At 67.1% G+C, this 22,187-nt stretch overlaps 2 protein-coding genes across 11 annotated transcripts in view; one reads left to right on the forward strand and one right to left on the reverse strand.

Moving 5' to 3' along the window:
* Window positions 1-8,724, forward strand: part of SPNS2 (sphingolipid transporter 2) — a 35,423-nt gene extending 26,699 nt beyond the window's left edge. For 6 of the 10 annotated variants that reach the window (XM_045044126.1, XM_045044125.1, XM_023244680.2 and 3 more), the window contains 10 exons: window positions 1,749-1,900; window positions 2,050-2,116; window positions 2,912-3,054; window positions 3,255-3,407; window positions 3,513-3,702; window positions 5,166-5,231; window positions 6,670-6,768; window positions 6,838-7,001; window positions 7,124-7,315; window positions 7,737-8,724. In XM_045044126.1, coding sequence (XP_044900061.1) covers window positions 1,863-1,900; window positions 2,050-2,116; window positions 2,912-3,054; window positions 3,255-3,407; window positions 3,513-3,702; window positions 5,166-5,231; window positions 6,670-6,768; window positions 6,838-7,001; window positions 7,124-7,315; window positions 7,737-8,133 — 1,509 coding nt within the window. In that variant the 5' untranslated portion in view covers window positions 1,749-1,862 and the 3' untranslated portion in view covers window positions 8,134-8,724. The remainder of the gene's footprint in view (window positions 1-1,748; window positions 1,901-2,049; window positions 2,117-2,911; window positions 3,055-3,254; window positions 3,408-3,512; window positions 3,703-5,165; window positions 5,232-6,669; window positions 6,769-6,837; window positions 7,002-7,123; window positions 7,316-7,736) is intronic. The other 4 variants (XM_023244683.2, XM_023244682.2, XM_023244677.2 and 1 more) reach the window with 3 other exon arrangements.
* Window positions 8,590-21,416, reverse strand: MYBBP1A (MYB binding protein 1a). Its single transcript, XM_011288806.4, has 26 exons — window positions 21,171-21,416; window positions 20,905-21,000; window positions 20,111-20,194; window positions 19,951-20,025; window positions 19,744-19,851; window positions 18,713-18,888; window positions 18,429-18,596; window positions 18,198-18,315; window positions 16,943-17,238; window positions 16,613-16,723; window positions 16,026-16,151; window positions 15,771-15,938; window positions 15,578-15,683; window positions 14,196-14,292; window positions 13,949-14,100; window positions 13,560-13,640; window positions 13,319-13,474; window positions 13,058-13,240; window positions 12,814-12,971; window positions 11,682-11,922; window positions 11,354-11,488; window positions 11,205-11,273; window positions 10,577-10,690; window positions 10,282-10,383; window positions 9,606-9,742; window positions 8,590-9,402 (listed from the first exon to the last, which is right to left on the reverse strand). The coding sequence occupies exons 1-26, from the start codon at window positions 21,375-21,377 to the stop codon at window positions 8,847-8,849; spliced, it is 4,020 nt and encodes a 1,339-aa protein (XP_011287108.2). The 5' UTR covers window positions 21,378-21,416; the 3' UTR covers window positions 8,590-8,846.
* Window positions 21,417-22,187: the final 771 nt, after the last annotated feature.

The raw sequence follows: 22,187 nt of genomic DNA on the forward strand, positions 1-22,187 counted from the left end.
TTGGGGGGCTTGTGGAGGATTGACTGTGCACCTGGATGAAAGCTAAACCCTGCTTCAAAATAAGTTCCAGACAGGCGAAAATAAGGGAAAAAGCAAAGTCTAAAAACCGGGAGCTAGAAATCGGCAACAAAAAGCCGGACGAGCCCGTAGGAAAGTGGGCGGAGGACGAGGACCCGCCGTCCCAGGAGGAGCCGGTGCCCGGTGTTGGTCTGAAGTCAGCAGGGAAATGCAAATTGAAACGACAACGAGATAACACTTCACACCCATCAGATGGGCAATAATTAGGGAGGTGAGGACACCAAGTGTTACTGAAGCTGCTGCTGGCGGTGCAAATTGGCGGGGCCTCTGCGGAGAGCAGAGCGGCGGGATCCTGCAGAGTGCCACAGGCGCGCGGCCCGCGGCCCGGCCTCTGACTTCGAGGTGTGTACCCGAGAGAGAATCCCGGCTCGTGCACGCGGAGCGGCACACGCGCACACGGGCGTTTGTGACGGTCTCGGAGGACAGCGGGACCGTGTGGCGCACGCCCGGAAAGACGGGGTGTCTTCGTGGCAGGAGAAGCGTGAACGGGTCTTTATTAGCCGGCGTCGATGGGCCCGCTCCCACAACGCGTGACTGAGGGCACAGGCGAGGTGCGGGGCAGGAGGCACGGAACCATCCCCTTTACGTCCCTGTTTGGAAAGCATGCGGGGGCACGTGCGTGTGCGGGAACAGGGAGGGAGGAAGCATGACACACGCACAAGGAGGGGGTTCCTGGGGAGGCCCGGGGACCCACAGGACGTCCTATCCACCTGCTCTCCTGCCGAGGAGGAAATCTCGCCTCCAGCGTCTCGCAAACAGCGTGTTAGAGGGTATTTTTGTCATTTGGGGATGGGGCCTGAGCGAGATGTGCAGTCCAGAGGCCATCGGTGGCTGGAGGCATCACATTAAACAAAGGATCGGTACACGTGATGTGTAAAAGGCTAATGGAAACCGATACAGGACGACCCAACAGCAACGCGGGCAGGTGACCCCCAGAGAGAGGGACCGAGGCGAGCAGGCGGGGGACACAGAGGCGGAGGAGAGGCGCGGGGCTGGACGGGCAGTCGACGATGCGGAGAGGGCTGGCCCGGACGGAGACGGGCAGATGGAGGGAGGGAAGCGGGAGACTGAGCAGGGTAGCCTGTGGGCGGCGTTGGCCGGCCGGATGGGTGGTCAGGGTGGGGCCGGGGAAAGATGGCCAGGCTGGGTTCTCAGGCCCTGGGCAGCTGGGGGGCCGGAGGGCCCGGGTCCACATCAAAGGGGGAGGACCCTGGCAGCTGGCACGGCCCCACCCTTCCTGGCTCAACTGGGCTTCCCGCTTTGATGTGTGGCGGGGGTAGGGGGGGCACTGCCCACTCCTCGTGCACGCAGGGTCCTCAGTGCTTCCAGGGCCAGCCCAGCTGCCTTGCCTGGGGTGGGACGTGAGTGGGGTGACAGGGCCAGCCCAGCTGCCCTGCCCGGGGTGGGACGTGAATGGGGTGACTTGAAGCTCCCAAGGTGGGGCCAGGGCCCCCGGAGGAGGTGTCCGCGTGGGCCGCACTTACAGCCGTCAACCTGTAGAAGACCAGTGCCAACCCCGTGCCGGGCTTGTGTGGAGGCGCCCAGGGGCCTGGGTGTCCTTGCTGCTGAGACGGCGTTGGGCTCCATCCCGTGGGCTGGCTCCTGGGCCAGCGTGGGGACCCTGGAGGGTCGGGCCGAGGAGCCAGCGGCCTCCATTCTTCTGGCTGTAGCACTTCTGGCTGCTGGTCCTGTCGCGGGGGCTGGTGGGCATCGGCGAGGCCAGCTACTCCACCATCGCACCCACCATCATCGGCGACCTCTTCACCAAGAACACGCGCACGCTCATGCTGTCCGTCTTCTACTTTGCCATCCCGCTGGGCAGGTGAGGGTCCCCGCGCGCGCCCCGGTACCCCCGTCCCCGAAGTTGGCGCTCTGCGACCCGGATGCGCGGTGGCGGCCAGCAGGTGGGGTGGGCGGCCGGCTGCCCCCGGGCTGGTGAGCACACCGTCCCCCGCGCTGTCTCGTCTGCAGCGGCCTGGGCTACATCACGGGCTCCAGCGTGAAGCAGGCGGCTGGAGACTGGCGCTGGGCCTTGCGGGTAAGGACACCCCAGCCTGGGGTCCGTGGATCTGTGCGCACGGGGAGCTGGGGGGCCAGACCCAGTGGCCCTGCGGCCTCAGGGCCCCAGGACGGGACAAGGGACTCTCCCACGTGTCAGGAAGTTCCAGGTCCGCGAAGGCGCATCCTGCTCGAGCCTGGCGCTGTGTGAGGGCAGGGCTGAGAGGAGACCTCTGTGTGGGGCCCCCCGGGGGTCTGGAGCCCCTTCCTGTCCCGAGGGAGGATTCAGGCAAGTCTGCCAAGGCCCCAGGACAGTGCAATCGGAGGAAACAGAGATCCCCAGTCTCGCAGAGCAACGGAAGCTTAAGACAAAGTGTTTTTTCCTCAAAAGCAGGAAGGAAGCAGCCTCCGTGGAATTTCTTGACGGGGCGCATGGAGAGGAACTCCCTCCGCCCTGGGCTCGCGGGGGTGGGGACGGGCCTCCCTGGGCTCCAGCTGCCGGAGGGGCTGGTGTCTTGGAATGCGGGCCGCCAGGGTGTCCTCCTCCACCCGGAAGGGCCCGGGGCCCGTGGCGGCTCTGTTCCCGGCGACGGGGCAGACCCACCCGATCCCTTAGCTGGGGCTTCATGGCAGCCAGAGCCCCGGCCCCCAGGCCCCAGCCTCGATTCCAGAGTCTGTCAGGCTGTCTTTGCACGCGTTCGTCCGCCCGGTGGTCAGTTCGCTCTCCTTCCGCCCCCTCCCACCCCGGCCCTCCTGGGGGCTTGCTCCTGGCGAAACAGTGACAGCCCCCTGGGCCCTGGGGCCCCACCTGCCTGACCTACTCCTGCCCTACTAGGTGTCCCCCATCGTGGGCATGATCACAGGAACACTCATCCTGATCCTGGTCCCGGCCACCAAGAGAGGCCACGCTGACCAGCTCGGGGGGCAGCTCAAGGTGCGGACCTCGTGGCTCCGAGACATGAAGGCCCTGATCCGCAAGTAAGCACTGGCCATGAGGGCTCTGGCAGAGTGGGGGGGAGGGGGGAGGGGCCCCCCAGCACGGCCCCCCCTGCTCCCTGCTGCTCACGGTGCTCACTGGGGCCCCTGATGCTTATCCCTGCAGCCTGAGCCTGAGGGGGAGCGGGGAGGGCTGCTGGGGGGGGGGCCCGGCTCCGCATGACGTCCTGGCCTCTCCCCAGCCGCAGCTACGTCTTCTCCTCCCTGGCCACGTCGGCCGTGTCCTTCGCCACAGGGGCCCTGGGCATGTGGATCCCGCTGTACTTGCACCGAGCTCAGGTCGTGCAGAAGACGGCAGACACGTGCAGCAGCCCGCCGTGCGGGGCCAAGGACAGGTAGGGCCGGGCGGGGGGTAGCCGTGCCCGGCGCCGCCCCCTCCGCCCCCCCCCCCAGCCTTGCCCCCCCGGCCAACCCACGGCTCCTGCCCTCTGTCCCCACAGCCTCATCTTCGGGGCCATCACCTGCTTCACTGGCTTCCTGGGTGTCGTCACGGGGGCGGGAGCCACGCGATGGTGCCGCCTGCGGACCCAGCGGGCCGACCCCCTGGTGTGTGCCGTGGGCATGCTGGGCTCCGCCATCTTCGTCTGCCTCATCTTCGTGGCTGCCAAGAGCAGCATCGTGGGTGCCTACGTGAGTGTGACGGGGGTGCGCAGGTGGTGGGGCGAGCGGGCCCCCTCCCCTTGGGGGGGAGCGGGCTCAAGTCCGCTGCCTGCCCTGCTCCCTCCAGGGCCCGTCCAGGCCACCGGCACGCCTTGGGGTCCTCCTGGACCTTGTCAACTGCTCTGAGCCTGAGGAATTTCTCCTGCTGAGAGATGTGGGGCCCCCAGGGGGGTGTGGGGGCTTGGGGGGGCTCCCTGCTGTCAGTCAGGGTGCAGGGAGCAGCGTGAGGCTGCTGGGGGTGGGGGGCCCTGACGGCTGCCCGGTCTCTCCTGGGCAGGTCTGGGGACAGCACGGGGCTGCTGGGGGTGGGGGTGAGGGGCCCTGACGGCTGCCCGGTCTCTCCTGGGCAGGTCTGGGGACAGTGCGGGGCTGCTGGGGGTGGGGGGCCCTGACGGCTGCCCGGTCTCTCCTGGGCAGGTCTGGGGACAGCACGGGGCTGCTGGGGGTGGGGGTGAGGGGCCCTGACGGCTGCCCGGTCTCTCCTGGGCAGGTCTGGGGACAGCGCGGGGCTGCTGGGGGTGGGGGGCCCTGACGGCTGCCCGGTCTCTCCTGGGCAGGTCTGGGGACAGCACGGGGCTGCTGGGGGTGGGGGTGAGGGGCCCTGACGGCTGCCCGGTCTCTCCTGGGCAGGTCTGGGGACAGCGCGGGGCTGCTGGGGGTGGGGGTGAGGGGCCCTGACGGCTGCCCGGTCTCTCCTGGGCAGGTCTGGGGACAGCGCGGGGCTGCTGGGGGTGGGGGTGAGGGGCCCTGACGGCTGCCCGGTCTCTCCTGGGCAGGTCTGGGGACAGCGCGGGGCTGCTGGGGGTGGGGGGCCCTGACGGCTGCCTGGTCTCTCCTGGGCAGGTCTGGGGGCAGTGTGGGGCTGCTGGGGGTTGCGGCGGGGGGGGGGCCCTGACGGCTGCCTGGTCTCTCCTGGGCAGGTCTGGGGACAGCGCGGGGCTGCTGGGGGTGGGTGTGGGGCCCTGACGGCTGCCCGGTCTCTCCTGGGCAGGTCTGGGGGCAGTGTGGGGCTGCTGGGGGTTGCGGCGGGGGGGGGCCCTGACGGCTGCCCGGTCTCTCCTGGGCAGGTCTGGGGACAGCACGGGGCTGCTGGGGGTGGGGGTGAGGGGCCCTGACGGCTGCCTGGTCTCTCCTGGGCAGGTCTGGGGACAGCGCGGGGCTGCTGGGGGTGGGGGTGAGGGGCCCTGACGGCTGCCCGGTCTCTCCTGGGCAGGTCTGGGGACAGCGCGGGGCTGCTGGGGGTGGGGGTGAGGGGCCCTGACGGCTGCCCGGTCTCTCCTGGGCAGGTCTGGGGGCAGTGTGGGGCTGCTGGGGGTTGCGGCGGGGGGGGGCCCTGACGGCTGCCTGGTCTCTCCTGGGCAGGTCTGGGGACAGCGCGGGGCTGCTGGGGGTGGGTGTGGGGCCCTGACGGCTGCCCGGTCTCTCCTGGGCAGGTCTGCATCTTTGTTGGGGAGACACTGCTGTTCTCTAACTGGGCCATCACCGCGGACATCCTCATGGTGAGGCAGAGTTCCCTCGTGACAACCCGGGCCTCTTGTCTCCGGGGGCAGCTGGAGAGGGCGGTGAAGGGACGGGAGGCCAGAGGGGCTGGTGGGGGGGTGGGCAGGAAGCCAGGCGGCGGGGAAGGTGGGCCTGGAGGCAGGGAAGGGATCAGGCTTCGGGGCTGAAACCGGGGGCTGGGCCAGTGGGAGGGACGGGCGTGGGACTGGCGGGGAGGGGGACGTGTGCAGGCTCGGCGTGGCTGGGAGGCCGGCAGTGCCAGGCTAGCCCCCTCCCCCGGCCTGAGTTCCACAGGCCCTGCCCTCCCAGCCCAGCTCGGGTCCCAGGCGCGCCTGCCCGAGGGCCGGCGGCTGGGCCGGGTGGACAGAGGCCGTCTTCACAGGGCCAACAATGGGTTCCAGACCAGCCAGCCGGGCACAAAGGGCCGTCTGAGCAGTGGCGGGGGCTGTGTCCCTGGAGAAACCGGGAGGGGGTGCGGCCCCGCTAACTTGCTGTCTCTGAGGGGTGGCGGTTTGGGGGTAGGGTGACCGCTGCTCCTGTTCCCAGGGATCCTCCCAGCCAGGGCCAGGAGGGGTGTGAGGAGGGCACGCGGGGTCTACGGTGGGGAGAGTCCAGGAGCCGCCAGGGCAGACCTCCTGGGGGTCACGTGGGGGTTGGGCCACTATATGGGACAGCCGGAGAGATCAGAGTCTGCCTGGTGCCGGGGGCCCTGCCAGGTCTCCAGGAAGCCTGCCCTGTTCCACCTCCATCGGTGGGCCGGGGGACACGGGGGAGGGGGGGTCTGACTCAGCCCTGTGGCCCAGCGTGGAGCCAGGCAGGTGGCAGGGGGGAGGTGAAGCCGTTGGTGCTGGGCAGGACCCCTGTGCTTGCCTCCGCCCCCCAGGGGCGGCCCCAGCTGCAGGCAGGGTTTGGGTCCCAGGGAAATCACGTCCCATTTTATTAAGTGTCACAGCCACATGACTAATCAGTGCTGGAAACGGGGCCACGCGATCCCATCGGATGCAGCTGCCCTTCCCCCAGCCCTGTTACAAGGGTCCCCGAGGGCGTGGCCGCTGCGGGGACAGGGGGGCCCTGCATACTTGGAGCTGGGCTCTGGCCTGGGGAGCTGGGGGCACCAGTGGGTGGGAGTGGAGGCCGGTCCAGGCAGACCAGCTTCACCCCCTCCCCTGCCAGCCTGGGCCTTGCTGGGTCTTCCTGGGGAGAAACCCGTGTGGCCTTCAGCTCACGGGCATGTGAACCCAAGGCCAGGGTTCTGGTCCCGGCGCTGCCGCGGCCCGTGTGTCACCTGTGTGCCCTGGGCCTCAGTTTCCCAGGACCATGGCACCCAGCACAAGCCCCGTGCAGAACCTCGAGCGGCCTGTCCTCCGGCGTGGGGCGGGGGCAGGGGGATGCGGTGGCCCCGGGGACGTGGCCTCTGACCTGCTGCCTCTCGCACAGTACGTGGTCATCCCCACGAGACGGGCCACGGCTGTGGCCCTGCAGAGCTTCACGTCGCACCTGCTGGGGGACGCCGGGAGCCCCTACCTCATCGGCTTTGTGAGTAGGGGCGAGGCCGGGTGGGGGCGGCTTCGGGAGGCGCCCCCTGACGCGTCCCCGCCCTCACAGATCTCCGACCTGATCCGCCAGAGCACCAAGGACTCCCCACTCTGGGAGTTCCTGAGCCTGGGCTACGCCCTCATGCTCTGCCCCTTCGTGGTGGTCCTGGGCGGCATGTTCTTCCTGGCCACGGCCCTCTTCTTCCTGGGCGACCGCGCCAAGGCCGAGCAGCAGTGAGTGGGCCGGGTGGGCTGCCGGGGGGAGTGGGGGGGGCGGGTGCCCGCAGGTCCGCCTCCAGTTTTCTGACTTCTCTCTCTTTTCCTCTTCACTCCTGCCTCTTCTCTCCCCACCCCTGGGCTCTCCCACCTTCCCCTGGGGCTGACGAGGTCCCTGCCCGGCACGTCCGGCCAGCCGGCCCCCGAGATGCGATGCGCCAGAGCAGTGCCCGGGCCCGGCCGCAGCTGATCCGCCACCTTGACCCCCGCCCGTCTCTCCCCCAGGGCGAACCAGCTGGTGATGCCACCCGCACCCGTCAAAGTCTGAGGCCGTGAGTGCAGCCGGGTGGAGTGGCCCTGGGGGGTGGGGCGGGGTCAGGGAGCACCTTGCAGGGCCCTGGGGAATGTTCTGGAAGCAGGAACAGCTTCTCCAAAGGCACCTCCTTCGCTGGGCACGTTCCACTGACCCTGGGCTCGGCCCGCTTCTCTAGAACTGTTGCCCGAGTTGACCGGTGGGTCCGGGGGGCGGGGGTCCAGGTCAGGACTGGCAGAAAGCCCCTGCTCTACCCTCCCAGCGCCGGGCAACTTCGAATTTGACCTCACCCTGGGCTTGGCCTCCAGGGGCCACGCTTCCCAGCAGTGCAGGATCCAGGGTCACCACCCCCATGTCCCCTGCTGCCCCCAGAGCCCTGAGAAAGGCCTCTTTCTTCAAACGGCAGGGAGCCCCGCCTGTGACCTGGCTTCTCTCTCTAGGTGCCCCCAGGATGGCGAAGAGACCGTGCCGTCGCCCTACCTGGGAGGCGTCCCAGGGCATCCCGGCCCTGCCGGGCAGACGCGAAGCTTTCTATGTGACCCGAGGCTGGGCACCCACCCTCTCTGGTGCGGGCCTGCCGAGTGGCCGTGGCACCAAGAGGCCGCGTCCTCAACTGACGTGGAAGGCTGCGTGTGGGGGAGCCGCACGGACGGACAGACTCCCAGCCGCTGGGGCCCAGGGAGGACGCAGCCCCCAGCGCGTGTGTGGGGAGAGCCTGGGGCGTCACCACCTTACATGGTCCTGGGCGGCTGGACTTTCCCACGTGGCAGCTTTGGAGACCCTGGACTGCACGGAGAAGGGGCGGCCCAGGCCTCGGGGCGGATCTTCAGGCTCTGACCTCGGGGGTGCTGCTGGACACTGGTCCCTGCTGCCGGGGCTGGCGCTCGGCCTGGCGGTCTCCTAGGTGAGGGCCACCCAGGCGGGGACCCGACCGCACACCCTGTGCCCACGGTGCCCAGGGCACCTCCACTCCCACCGCCCCTCCCCCCCACCCCCCGCCCCGCCACGTGCACTTGCACACCCCTGCCCCCGCTCCACACACGCTCCCCGCACACTGGCTGAAATCAAGGTGGCGGGTAGGAGACCCCAAGAGCCAGCCTAGGCGACGCTTTGCCCCGTAGTTCCCGCCGGCGTGGCTTCAGTGTGTGCAAGCTAGCAGGCACCTGCTCCTCACCCAGCTCTGGGGTACCTGCGAGGGGGTGGGACCCCCAAAGACCAGCCTGGCCGCCTCCCACCCCAGCCTCAACCGGGGCCCCAGCGATGTTTTCTTGTTGTACAAGAACCAGGTCCAAGTTCGCCTCCTCTTCCTTCCGGAAGCCAAACTCCTCCTTTATTTTTTAGAGCTGCTGATTGTGAATCTCAGAGTCTTAAGAGAAAAACCAAATATATTCCTCTTGTAAATGAAGGAATAAACCTATTTAAATCATGGCCCGCTGGCTCCCCCAGCAGAGCAGCCCGGGGGCGGGGGACACGGGGCACCACGCGCTCCCTCCGGCTCGTTTGTGAAGATCACGGTGAAAACACTGGGGTCTCTGGGGCGGGGCCCGCGCTCAGGGCTTCCGGGCCTTCCTGAGCTGCGCTTTCTTCCTCTTGGCCCCGCTCTGGAGGAGGCTGGGGCTCCTGCTGGCCAAAGACAGCCTGGCCTTTTTCCGCGGCAGCGCGGACTGTGGGGACTTGCCGGAGACCCCCTTTTCGGGCAGATCCTTCTGAGGCTGCTTCTTGCCAGCAGGCTCCACGGGGGACACGGGAGCGGCCCCGTTCACCTGGGACAGCTTCCGCTTTTTCTTCAGCTTTGGGGTCTTGGCGGGGGTGCCGGGGCCCGTGATGGCGGCGGCGGCGGGGTCCGGGGCCGGCCTCTGCTTCGCCTGGGCCTGGGCGGGCACCGTGGCCTTCCTCCTGTGCCTCCTCTTCTTGCCTGTGCTGGGGGGCTGCTGCTCACCAGCGGCTGCAGGCCTGGCACCCTCCTCTGGCGCGGGACCCTCTGACTTAGGCTTCTTGCGCTTCTTTGTTTCTGGCAAGAATCCTTTCTTCTTCCTCTTCGTGCTAACGGGGTTCTGCGTGACGCTGGGGACTTCCTTGGCCTCCTTCTTCGCTGACTTGGGGCGCCTGCAAGGGAGCAAAATGAGAGAAGGGAACCCACCCCTGTGGAACGGAGGGACAAAAGCTGCCCAAGAGCTCCCCCGGGATAACGCACACTACGAGGGTCCCGCGGGCCCCCACTGGACTGTGAGGGCCCTCGTGGCCTGCCAGGACCACCCTGAGGCACACGCCCCAGGAGGGCCCCCCCCCTCCCGCTGCCCGGCACGTACTGGACTCCCAGCGCCTTCATGGCCTGCCAGTAGAGGTCGTAGAGGCGGCTGGACCCGGCCGCACACTCCCTCTGCTGCAGACTCTGCTGCTTGCTCTGCAGCACGCCCAGGACGGCGGTCAAGTCCACGGTCAGCTTCTGCGGGGACAGGGAAAAGGGTGGCCGCAAAGGTGACGGGAGGCAGGGCCTCTGCCTGGCTCTGGGTCCCCAGTCCTGCCACCCCTCCTGCCTGTGCATCAGGCCTCCGTCACCTGGGAGGGAAGGAGAGCCCCCTCCCGCAGCCAGAAGGCCCCACCCCTTCCTCGACCCCCCTCAGGCCTCTCTCTGCCCAGAGCCCCCCTGTGCCCTCCCTGCCACGCAGCGAATGGATTAATTTTGTAACCCACTGCCCCCCGGGTACACCTGTGGTCTGCGCAGCCTTGGCCCAGGAGTCTGCTCCCCGAGACGCCCTGCCAGCGGGCTCTGACCAGCATCCTCGCTAAGGACTCCTGGACCCTCCCCCCCACCCCCCAGGGCTGGACTTGGAGAACCACTCACCCCCAGCTCCTGGCGGCCCATAAGCGCCTCGCTCGCAGGCCCACCCCTCCCCAGGCCCAGAAACGTGCTGGCCAGGACCCTCCTCACGTCCTCCCGTGAGTTCGGCTCACCCCGACCCTGCCCATGCTCCCCGCCCCCACCTCCTGGTGAATGGTCCTGAAGAGGGTGTTGAGCAGCCCCAAAGACGACAGTTCCTTCTGATGCTCCGACTTGGTCTGCGCCTCACCCAGCGTCCGCAGGTTCTAGGGGGAGAGACGGCCAGCTGAGCCGCTCTGCAGGACTGCCCACTGGACCCTGGACCCCGGACCCCGAGGGAGGGGAGGTCTCGGGGTTGGGGGCAGGGCAGCCCGACCCCTCCCCCCGAGGCTCAGGGCCCCAGAAAATCACCCTGGACGGGAATATGGGCGGCAACCCCGCCCCCACCGTGGCCCTCACCTCCGTGACCTTCGCCAGGATCTGGCTGACCAGCTGCTCCCACTCAGGGTCATCAAAGCACACCCGCAGCTCCCGTGTGGGCAGGGCCTTCTGGAGCAGCAGGCAGGCCTGGGCCTGGGGGGGGTGCGGTCACGGGGGCTTCAGCGTGCAGGCCCCGAGCTTGAGAAGCCACTGCTGCGGGTCCCACCTGCCCGGCCCTGCAGCCCTGGCCTCAGCAGCCACCTGGGCCCGGCCCCCACCAGGAGCAGAGACGGCCCCCGTGGCACAGAGGGAGCAGCTGGGACAGCACCCGGCCCTCTCACTCGCTCAGGGCCATCTTCCTCCGGGCTCACAATCCCCTGTCCCACCCATCCAGGCCCGGGGACAGCTAGAGGCCTCGGCCGCAAAGGTCAGAGTGTGTGTGTGGAGGAGCCCGAGGGTTCAGGCCACGGGATGTGGCCGTGGTGGGAGCAAAGCCTCCCCTTTCCCCGTGACCCTGTGCACACGGCGGGGCAGGGGCTGACCAGGTCAAAGGGGCAGGGGTGGGCCTGCCCTAGCCTGGGCACTTCCTGGGCCTCACAAACACCCAGCCAATGGTGAGTCATGGGGGGTAAATCAGGCCTGGGGCCGGGACCTGGGAAGTCCCTACCTGATGGCGGGGCCGCGCTGGGCCCGTCACGTGCTGGATCACGACGGGCAGCAGGCTCTTACACAGCACCTATGGAGGAAGTGACAGGCCGGTGAGGTGGGGCCTGGGCTGAGCAGGGGCCCCGGGGGCGGGCCGGCCCCTATACTCACCGGGTGCCGGGAAAAGAGACTGAGGAACATAGTGACGGTGAGCGGACTGTTGCGCCTGGTCAGGAAGGAGGTCAGCGCTGATGAATAGATCGGGGTCACGAGGCTCAAATCCAAGCCGCCGGCAGCCTGGGCCACCTGAGAGAGAGCCCGTGTGACGCAGGGCAGAGGGTCCCCGGTACGGGGCAGAGCCCGGACCGCCTTCGGAAGGCTGAGAGCTGGGTCCCCGGGAGTCGTGGCCTCCACTCCCCATCTGTGAAACAGGCAGGCGGCCCCGGCCGGCTGCCTGGGTGCGCCGTGGGCTGTGACTTCCGGGGCGGGGCCCACTCACCTCGGGGCCCTTGGGCTGGGAGCCGGCCTTCTCCTTCTTGGGGGCCTTGCACACAGGCTTGCCGGCAGCGTTGCCTTTCAGGACGCGGAGCAGGTACAGGGCTGCGTTGAAATAGTAGAGGGACACGGCGGCGTCGGCCTGGCGGCCGGCCTGCTGCACCAGCCGCTCCACCTGGGCGTACAGGGTCCCCACGAGGCGTCCCACGTCGTGGCAGTAGTGCCGGGAGCGGCACAGGTGGTGTCTGTGGGGCCATGGGGGGAGAGCCGGTCACCACACCTCCGCCACCCTCCCTGCCGAGAACAGGGACGCGACCAAAGCTGCAGGGGGCGGCCCAGGGCCACCTGCATTTGCCGAGCACGAGCCAGAGAAACCAGCCCCCAGGGACAAGGCTGCACCACGGGAAACCCGGTCCACATCTCCCGTCTGCCCCCATCCCCGTGGGAGAGTGGCCCCTGAGCCCTAACATGAGGGTCGGTGTCCTCGGGGGAAGAGAAGTAGGTCACTCAACCAGCTCAGCGCTGCCCAGACAGGTGGCAGGGACAGCCAGGAAGCGTCACCTGGGGCACTGTCTGTCCCGCTCTCCCCCATTCCTCTGTGACCTAAGCTCCGCATCTCGCGTCTAAGCTAGGCCGCGTCTCTGCTCCGGAAGGCAGGTCTGCACCCCCGACCTGTGTCGTCTCTCTTGCCGGGCCCCCTGCTCCGGGACGACCCACCCACTCATCGTCCCTTCCTAAACGCAAACTATCCCTCCGGGAGCTCCTGCTGATGAGAACAGCTCCGTGGACCCCCAACACTGATGGGCTCCGGGCCACCAGGCCTTCCTCCACCTGTGTGTGACCAGCTCCTGTCGAGACCACCTTCCCTGCCCTGCCTGGGGCCTCCAGGCCTGAGGACCCCTTTCCCAGCAAGGGTTCCCTGGTACCTCAAGAGGGGCCCCTGGGCCCCACCACTCCGTGCTCCGGTCTCCCACCCGCCCCCTGCCACAGCCCCGGGGTGTCACTGCTGGACCATCGGTCTGATTCCTCCATGTGGGGACCCCGAGGGCAGGGAGTGGTCCCCAGGACCACGGTTCTGGCAAAGAGCGGGCGCCAGGAGGGACGCGGGACAGCTGAGCGAGAGGGCCGGCGCTCACGTGAAGATGCGGGCTGTCTTGTGCAGGAGATCCTGCTCCTGCTTGGTGCTGCTGGTGCGCATGCTGCGCCGAATGACGTCCAGCAGGGGCTCGAGCAGCTCCAGCACCAGCGGGCTCTCCGGCTGCTTGGTCACCAGCACCTCGATCAGGTCCAGGACCTGCGGCCAGGACGGGGCGGGCTCAGCGGGCACAGGGACATCGCGGGGAGGGCGGGCCACGCGACACTGGGGGCTCTGGGGCTCACCCGGATCTGGAAGTCTCGCCGGAGAACCTTCTCCTTCCGTAGCTTATCCTTCTCGTCCTTCCGGGCCTGGATGCGCAGCTTCTGCTCGGCGAAGAGGCTGGCCAGGTTCTGGTCCAGGGCCATCATGGCCTCGTCCCCCAGCTCGTCACCGTCGTCGTCGTCGTCCTCACCGTCCACCGTGCCCTGACGCACGACGCCCGTGAGCGGCTGGCCTCTGGGTACGGACGCGGGCCCCCCCCCCCTCCCCGCCCCGCCGCTCACCAGCGCCTTTCCCGCCCGCAGCACCGCCATCAGCTGCTCCCGGAAGCCCTGGTCCACGTCCGCATCGCGGTCCTCCTCCTCACTGTCGTCACTGTCCTCACCACTGTCCTCTTCACCGGCCGAGGCCCTGTCGTCCTCGCCGTCGGAGCTCCTGTCCTGCGGGGCCACTGTGCTGTACCTCCGGTCTCCCACGCGCGTCTACACATCCGCCTGCCCCACCTGGCCCCACGCTGGCACGCACCTCTGCGCCCTCCAGCTGCTCCTCCGAGCCGTCCGTGACCACCACGCTGTCCTCGTCCGCATTCTTCTCGGGGTTCAGCACCTGCAGGGATTCCCAGACGGCTGCCCCATCGCAGAGCCTTTACCCTCCCCAGATCTCCAACCACACCCTGTGCGATCTGGGCCAAAAGGTCCCTATTTCAGGGAGGAAAATGGGGCCCGAGAGAGAAGGCCACGCACCCAGCACCCACACCCAGGGGCCCTCGGTGCACCCCAGGGAACGGCCCATGTGTGCAGTGGCGGTCTGAACACATTACAGTGACACCGACGGGACAGAAGGGCAGCCGAGATGCAGCCTGGTGCTCGCAAGGCCCCATCCCGGGGCCCATTTGCCCAGAGGCCCCAACTTACATCCAAGATTAGCTGCAGGGCACGTGGGGTCAGGTGGGAACAGATGTGGCTGAACACACTGCGGGCCACCTGGCGCATCAGGTGGCTGGGCTGGGCCAGGAGGGCCAGCAGGATCTCCACCAGCACCTCCACCCACGGCGGCTCCTGGGGGTCTGCAGACGGGACAGGCTGAGCCTGGGCCGGCCCCGCCACCCCCCCCCCATTCATGGTTCATGCCCCGCCCCCTGCCCCGGGGACAGTGACCCACTGGTGGCCTTGGAGCGGGTCCTGCGTGTCTTCTCCCCCAGGCTCTTCTTGATGCACGTCTGGATGTCACCCAGGAGGTCACAGCTCTCTGTGGGGGACTGTGGTAGGGCGAGGACAGAATCAGAAACCGGGCCCGTTCCAGGCCTTGTTGAGCCAGGGGAGGGGCTGGTCAAGCGGGAGCAGTTGGTGTTGCATGGGACCCCCAGCCTGCCTCAGCCAGTCCCTCACCGGGACCCCGGGAGCCACATGAAGCCATGGAGTCTGACGAGGTCAGCCAGCTCAGGGTCGCCACAAACCTGTCCCAGCTGGATCCCCAAAGCTAGATTTTCCTCCCACGCCTACCTCCACACTGTTACAAAGTACCCAAATTTATTAACCTGAGCGAATTCAAATCCAGTTTAACCCCACCTGCCCGGCTAAGCCCGGACTGCAGCCACTGCCCAGTGAGTTGGGGGGCCCGAGATGGTCAGTGTGACTGTGGTACCAGAAAGGCAGACGAGAGCCCAACACCCGGCCCTTTATGCACCTCACTCCTCGTCCAGCTAAGAGGCCCTGGGGTTGGGCAGGCGTCTAGCGTGTCCCGTAACCAGCAGGGGAGGGGGGGCCCCTGCTGCCACGCATTCGAGGGGCACCGTGGCCACCACGCACACACACAACTCGCCTACAGGCCACGCTCAGAGCGTCTGCAGCCTGGAAGCAGAAACCACCACCACAGCCCAGCAGCCAGAGGCAGGAACCCCGACCCCACCCCGTGGCCTGGGAAGAAAAAGCTCCTGAGAAACCAGAGGGAGCAGGAGGGTCACAAGTTGCCGGCACAGAAAGGGAGACAATGGATCTAGAGACACCTCGGTCTGGCGTACGAGAACCAACGTGGGGACGCAGCGACGCGGCACACGACCGCGGGCTGGGCGGCGACAGGAACACACGCTAACCCCACCGGCCTCCCTGGATTCCCGCGGGAGAGGCTGCAGGAGCACAGGCGGGACCTTGTCCTCGGGCATCAGAGAGGACAGCAGCGCCCCTGGGGACAGGCCTGCCCAGAGTCGGGCCCTCCCGGGAAGGAGGCACTTTCCCCTCCACGCCCACCACCTCTGCTCAGTGAGGCAATGCTGGGGGGCCTGGGGGGGCCGTGCGGTCAGACCTGGTATCTGAACCCCCGCCAACAGCTGTGTGTGTGGCCTGAGCGCTACTCGCCCCACCAGTCGGCGGGGCGGAGGAGGGGGGTCACAGATCAGAGACGCCGCACGGAGAGCTCAGGACACAACTGGCCATGAGGTGCACGGAGCGACTCTTCTCGGGCTGTGGTCCACCCAGAGCACCCCCCACCCCCCGCCCCGTCGGGAGGAAAGCTGTGGTGCCCCAGACCCCAAGTGCCATCCATACCTTGAAGAGGTAGATGCCCACCAGGAGAAGCAGGTGCTGGAAGGCGGCGGCCTTGGCCCCGGCCCCCGAGGAGGTGGCCTCCAGTTCCCGCACACTCTGCAGCATCCTGGGGGGAGCCGGGCACGCTCTCAGGCCGCTGCCCTCCGGACCCCAGGGCATCCCACCGGCCCCCCGGGAAACCCCACCCCCTCACCGGTCCCAGGCCTGGCGCTGCTGCGCCGTGAAGGGCGTCAGGGCGGCCACGTTCCGGCTGTGGTTCAGCAGCGAGTCTGCAAACCGGACCAGGCGGTAGGTCCAGGGCTGGCTGTCCTGGGTCTGCTCGGGCGCCTGCCTGCACTGGGTGCTGAGGGTCTGCAGCAGGCTGGGGGAGTGCAGGGGCCGGGGTCACCAGCCGGGCCGAGGGCTCTCGGGGCCACCAGCCCGCCCTGCCCTCTCCACAGCCGCCCACCTGAAGAAGGCGCTGCCGACCACCTCCCGCGTCCGACTCTCCAGAGGAAAGGAGAACCGCTGCTCGGTCTCTGGGATCTGGGACGTGGGCTTCTTCGCTTCGAAGAACGAGTGGAAGAAGCAAAACCTGTGGGGGTGGGGGGAGCACAGGTCTCAGCGGCCCCCTCCCACGAGGGCACCACCCAGGGCCTGGTGGCAGAGAACGTCTCCCAAGTCTGGACCTCCCGCTGAACATAACCGGGCCCGAACCGGGAACAGAAGCAGGATCTGGCCCTTGGAACGGAGGCGGACCCGCAGCTGCGTCCCACCAAGTCACAGCACGGGCTCTGCACACAAGGGCTGCGTGAGGCGGCAGACGAGGCCAGTGCGGGGGGCTTCCCTGACATCGCCGACGCCTGTGGCCCCCCAGCTCCACACTCCCGGGGTCCCCTCCTCACGGGGCCTCTCAAGGATGTTCCCCAAACCCCCTCTGCCTAAGGGGCAAGAATGGCCGGCCTCCACCCGACGACCTGACCCGAGCCTTCTGGATCCAGGAAGACCATATTCTTGGTCCCCCTCCAGGGAGCTGGGGACAGAGCCTGCTCACACCTGGCCACCTCCTCAATCACATCCTCCTCCTTCTCCACGTGCAAGGTGTCCACGATGCTGACCAGGCGCAGGATGAGCCACTTCCGCAGCCGGGACACAGCTCGCTCGGGCCTGGTGGGGGAGAGCCAGGTAGGGAGCCACTCAGAGACAGCACAACAGTCCTCCTCTGCCCCTCCCCGCAGACAGACCAACATCCCCCCCGGCACGGGAAAACAAGGGGAAACAGAGGCCTTCCTTGGGAGCCATGGCTTGGCTGCGGCCCTTTCTTCCCTGCCCCCACCCGGGCCCCAGGCCCTGGGCCCGAGCTCTGGGCTCAGCGGGCCCACTCACACGTGCAGCGAAGCATCCTGGGCTTTCTTCTGGTTGCTGGTGCTAAAGTCCACCAAGGAGTCCAGATCGGGCTGGAGAAACATGGTCCGTAGCCAGGCCACATAGCCCTTGAGGGCGGGGGGACTCAGGAACCGCACGGCCCTCCAGAAGGTAGGCAGGACAGGAAGGCCCTGGTTGGTGACAGAGGTGAAGGCCACCACCACCGCCAACTGCCGCTCGGGGTCAGCACGGCAGCCTTCCAGGAAGGCACCCACGTATTCGTTCATCTCCGGAGCAAACTTGAACTGGTTTGGGAGCTGCAAGAGTCAGGCGCAACACTGGGGTCATCCGCCAGGAGGGTCCCACAGCTCTTGTCCAACAGGCGCGCCTGAGGCCCGGCACGCCTCCTCCCCGCACACAGACAGGCCCCATCCGAGGGGCCCGGCCCCAGGAGGCCCCTCCTTCCCCCTTCTCACTGCACCAGGACGGGCTGTTGTCCAGGCTGGACCGAGGGTGTAGCAGAGTACGGGCTGGGCCACCAACCTGACCCGGGTCCACACCCAGCTCTCCAGCTCCTAGCTGTCACCGTGGGGCTCAAAACTGAGCACTTCCCTCGTGGGTGCACAACACATTTGCGTCACATTCACGACAACCGTCTGCACTGGGACGTGGGCCGCCCTCCGCTCTGGAGTTGGGCCCGCCCCCACAGAAGCATGAAGCTGGCGGTCCGGAGGGGAGGACTGCATCACAGCAGCACCTCCTGGGCACCTGGCGCGGTAACCTCCATGGGCTTTCCCCCTACTGTCCTCACAGCGGCCGAGGGGGACACGGCTCCTCTGCTCTCGGCCAGCAGACAAGCCCTGGCTCCTGACCCCGAACTCCTAATCGGCACCTGCTTCTCCCGTCCACTGCTTGGGCCTAGTGTGGGGCACACCAGTGGGGGACAAGGGCTCTCCCCAGCTGGGGTGGGGGAGGCCTGGGGGGCTGAGGGCTGCACGTGCCTCTGCCGAGGGGCCTGAGGCCCGAACTGACCCTGCCCAAACTCCATTCAGAGGGGGAGGCCTGGGGGAACTCAGGTAGCTCCCATCACCCAGAGGGAAGAGAACCCCAGTTCCCAAGCGAGACCATTGACACAGGAAGACCCCGGGATGTTGCAGCAAACCAGAAGCCGGCTGATCCCAGAGGCGGCCTGCCCCTCTTCCCCACCAGGAACCCCGGTGCCCCGCCCCTGCTGACAGTGCTGGGTTGCGGGGTGGTGGGGGGGGGGGATACCCACCTTAGCAGTGACCATGTGCTCCCCGAAATGCCGGATCAGGTCCCCCCGCATCACCAGGGGCAGCTGCTCTGCGGACAGCAGGGGCAGGGCTGCGCCCAGCAGGCGGAAACACAGGTAGCTGCGGGGTGCACGGCGGAGCCTGTCAGAGTCCAGCCGCCCTGGCGGACGGGGGGCCCCGAGCCCGCCCCGCCAACAAGCAGGGGAGGGGGCAAGGACGGGCACCACGCGCACCTGGCTGGCCAGGACTGCTTCTTCAGCAGCCCCTGCTCCACCACGTCCTTCCAGAACCGTGGGAACTTGCCCTCCTGCAGCGCCAGGCGGAGCAGGTCCAGAGCAACAGCCGGCAGCTTCCGCTCCTTCTTCACGGAGGCGGCGGCCATCTTCAGTACGCTCACCAGTCTGGGGACGGGGTGCGGGGACTCAGACGGCAGGAGCACCCCATCCACACCACCAACCTGTGCGGGGCCAGGGGCAGTGCCCTGCCCGCCCTGCCTGCCTGCCCGCCCCCCCCATACCTGGGGACGTTCTCATCGGAGAACAGGCTGACCGGTCCCACCAGCTCCTCCAGCTTGCGGGGCACCTTCTGCCGGGCCAGGAGGAAGAGCTCCAGGTGCTCGGGGGAGCCGAGCACTGAATTCAGGTCGGCTCTGAGGACTTTCGGCAGGATCTCCTGCAGCGTGGCCTCGGGGACCTGGGCACGGGAGGTGCGGATTGGGGGAGGGGCCCCCTCCCAGCATCCTTTGCCCTCCCCCTTCCACGCTCCCGTGAGGCCCTGACACAGTGCCAGTCTGAGGTGGCGCAGCCACGACCCACCACGAGGCATCAGCACCAGTACCAGGTGTTTAAAAGCTCAAACCCCCAATCCCAGGACACTGGGTTTTTAACAACTACCCAGCTGACGCTAATTGAGAGTCCTCTTAATTGTCCCTTGTTTTTTTCTGGATTAGCTCATTTGTTATACAAGGTGCCCTGAGTACACAGCTGAGATTTGAAGCCTGGTCCTCCTAGCTCTGGGGCCAGGACTATGCCAGTCTTTGTCTTGTCCTCGGGAGCAAAGAGTTCCAGGGACTAGCCCGCCTCCATGTCCCAGGCAGGGCAGCAGAGACCTGGGGGGCCAGCTCTATCCAAAACAACAACGGCAAGCACGTTTAATGTACTTGCCACGTGCCAGGGACTGTTCTAGAACCGCACCGTCCAACACGGCAGCCCCCGGGCTCTTAGAACGGGCTGACCTAAGTCGAGACGCGTATTAAGTATAACCTACACGCTGGATTCCGGAAACTCGATGGAGAACGTAAGATAACTCTGCAACCTTCTGCACTGATGGCGTGCTCAAACAACACGTTAAACACGTTAGGTTCACTAACACACGTCGCTAAACTACGCTCGCTCCCGTTTCGCTCTTTAATTCAGGTCCCAATCAACGTCAAGTTGCACGCTCTCACGATTCTGCAGGCCGATGCTGTTCGAGGGCATTCTGATGCTTCCTCTCTGTGCTCGGGTACCAGGGAGCGCTACCCTAGGCCCCGAGCTGTGAAGCCCGTACCTCCGACAGGATGTCCACCAGGGCCTTCTGGGGCTGCTCCTGCAGGTGGTTGTGGTGCTGGGCCAGGGTCTGCAGCAGCTTCACTGACTTCATCAGCGCCTCTGAGTCCTGGCGCCCACAGGGGACAGGGCGTGAGGAGGGCGTGCCGCTGTCGCCCCAACCCCCCGTCACTCCCCAGCCAGCGCAGTCCCCCGCCAAATCTCCTACCTTCACCAGCCTGCCTGACTGAAAGAGGGCGAGCACCCCAAACAGGTTTGCAAACAGAGCAGGTCTCATCGTTGCCTGGAAAGGAATTTCAGGCGCGAGTGAGAAGGGCCCAGTGTCCCCACCCAGGGGCTGAGATCCCCCTAAAGCCGCTAACTCTCACCTTCTTGACCTTCTGCAGGTCGTGCTTCTCTTGTATCTGCTGCAAAATGCTGCACAAGGGGATGTCTTCGAAAGACTGTAACAGCTGGCGGGAGGGGGGGGGTCGCGACAGGGGTCAGGGGGATGTCCAGCCCCACCCAACAGACCTCAGCCTCCTCCGACTCCCTTCAACTTCTGCCCAGAGGACCTGGGCCCCTGCCCCCACCCCAAGGCTGCCTCTGAGACTGCTTGCCGCACCTCCCCCCCCAAAAGAGTGTGGAGCAGCGGTGTGGAGCACCGCTGCTCAGATGAACCAGAATCTTGTCTCTCTGCCTCATGACCACCCCGGGTTCAGGAAGTACCTCCTCTGGCGCCTAGAATGCCTGAGACTCCCAGTCTGTCTCCACAGCCTGCTCTGAGCTCCCCCACGACCCTCCTAAAAGACTGGAACTTTATCCCTCGCACCTGCCCCCCACCTGCTCATTGCCCACGTTCCTCAAGGGGTGGCCTACGAGCTGAAAAGAGCCCTGAGCCTTGCCCAGGTCAGAACCCAGCCCAGAGCTGACTATGCCCAGCAGACGCACCCGGGGGGGGGGGGGGGGGGCTGGCCAACCCACTTACCATCCTCCTCCTCCACCTGACCGGGCTTCTCTGTACGCGGGCCTTGCTGAGGCACTTTCCACCTCCACGTGAGGACATTAGCCCGGTCCCCCCCACCCCACCGGCCCGCCCCCAGCTTCCGCTCAGACCACTGCCCTCCTCACCCCTCAGCCTCCGACCAGCACGGCTGGGCCCTTCCAGGAGCCACCGCCTCACCTGTGCCAGGGCCAGACTGTAGCAGGGCCGGGCGGTCTCTCGCCCGACCCCGAGCCCAGTGATGAGGCGCTTCAGGGCGTACTTCATCTCGGCTCCCTGCGGACCCAAGCGCATCCTCCAGTGTGGAGCCGTCCCGCGCGGGCCCACCCCCGCCCCTCGGGGCGCGCTCACCAGGGCACCCGGGCCCAGCTCCCGCCGCCGCCGCCGCCGCCGCCGCTTCTCCGCCGCAGGCACGCAGCCCCCTGCCCCGGGCCCCGCCACCGTACCTGGGGCCTCGCGCGCAGATACTCCAGCAGCTTCTCCGTGGCCTCCAGCCGCGTCTCCTGCTGAGGCTTCGCAATGTCCCAGAAGAAGTCCAGGAACTCGCGGCTGTGCTTCAGCAGGCCCTCACGGTCGGCGGGCCGGGCGCCGCTCTTGCTCGCCTCCCCGGGGGCCATGGGCTCGGCGACGTCCTGACTCTCCATCTCCGCCATGCTCCTCGAACACGTGGGCTCTGAAGACGACCTCTTCCGGGTCAGGTCGCCGCGCGTGCGCACTGGACTGACCGCGGGGGGCGGGGTCTCGTCGGGAGGGGCGGGGCCTATGGCGGCTGGGGGCGGGGCCAGCCCGGCCCGGGGACGGAGGGGCGGGGGGAACTTTCGCTACTGGGTTTAATCGGAGCGTGGATGGGAAGTTGTTGGAGGGTTTTATGCAAGGACTAGCCTTGATCCTATTTACATTTTTAAAAGATTGTTCTGTGGCTATGTGGGGAATGGATTGTCGGATTGCCGAGGGAGAAGCAGGAAGAACCGTTAGAGACAGACCGCAGTGTAATATGAAATGAGGTCAGATTCCAGCTAATTTGGAGCTGGTAAGGAGGGATGGATGTGAGGGAGCAGAAAAGAGAGCGATGCCAGGTTTGGGGCTAAAATAGCTGGGTAGATGGTGGTACCATCCACTGAGCTGGGGGAGGATTCTCTTTGCTGATCAAGGGTTCTACAAAATCAGACATAACTTTTCCAAGGGCAGGCGGGAGTACAGAGGGCCTCCCCAGCTTCTGGCCTGGAGAAGCTGTCTCTAGAGGCTTATAGTCCCGAGGGACCCCAGCCCTGGGGGGATGTGGGAGGCAGGCAATGTCAGGGCGAAGCCCCGCCCCGCTCCGTCCCCCAGCCAAATCCCACACCCCAACTGCGGCCACTTTTGGACCCAGGCCCCTAGGGTATCTCCTGTTCCTCCTCTCAACCCCTGCTGCCTGTCTTGGAAAATGAGAGGAAAACATGGTGCCCCAGGGGGCCCGAGGTGAG

The sequence above is a fragment of the Felis catus genome, chromosome E1 (genome assembly GCF_018350175.1).
Source record: "Felis catus isolate Fca126 chromosome E1, F.catus_Fca126_mat1.0, whole genome shotgun sequence".
Classification (NCBI taxonomy): Eukaryota; Metazoa; Chordata; class Mammalia; order Carnivora; family Felidae; genus Felis; species Felis catus.

Bases quoted from the DNA above. Each gene is read 5' to 3' on its own strand.
- MYBBP1A (XM_011288806.4), bottom strand. From the start codon at position 21,377: ATGGCGGAGATGGAGAGTCAGGACGTCGCCGAGCCCATGGCCCCCGGG. The intron at 20,026-20,110 runs GTGAGAGTTAGC...ATTCCTTTCCAG, and splicing joins ACCTGCAGAAGGTCAAGAAG to GCAACGATGAGACCTGCTCT. The intron at 9,403-9,605 runs GTACGTGCCGGG...GCTCCCTTGCAG, and splicing joins ATGAAGGCGCTGGGAGTCCA to GCGCCCCAAGTCAGCGAAGA.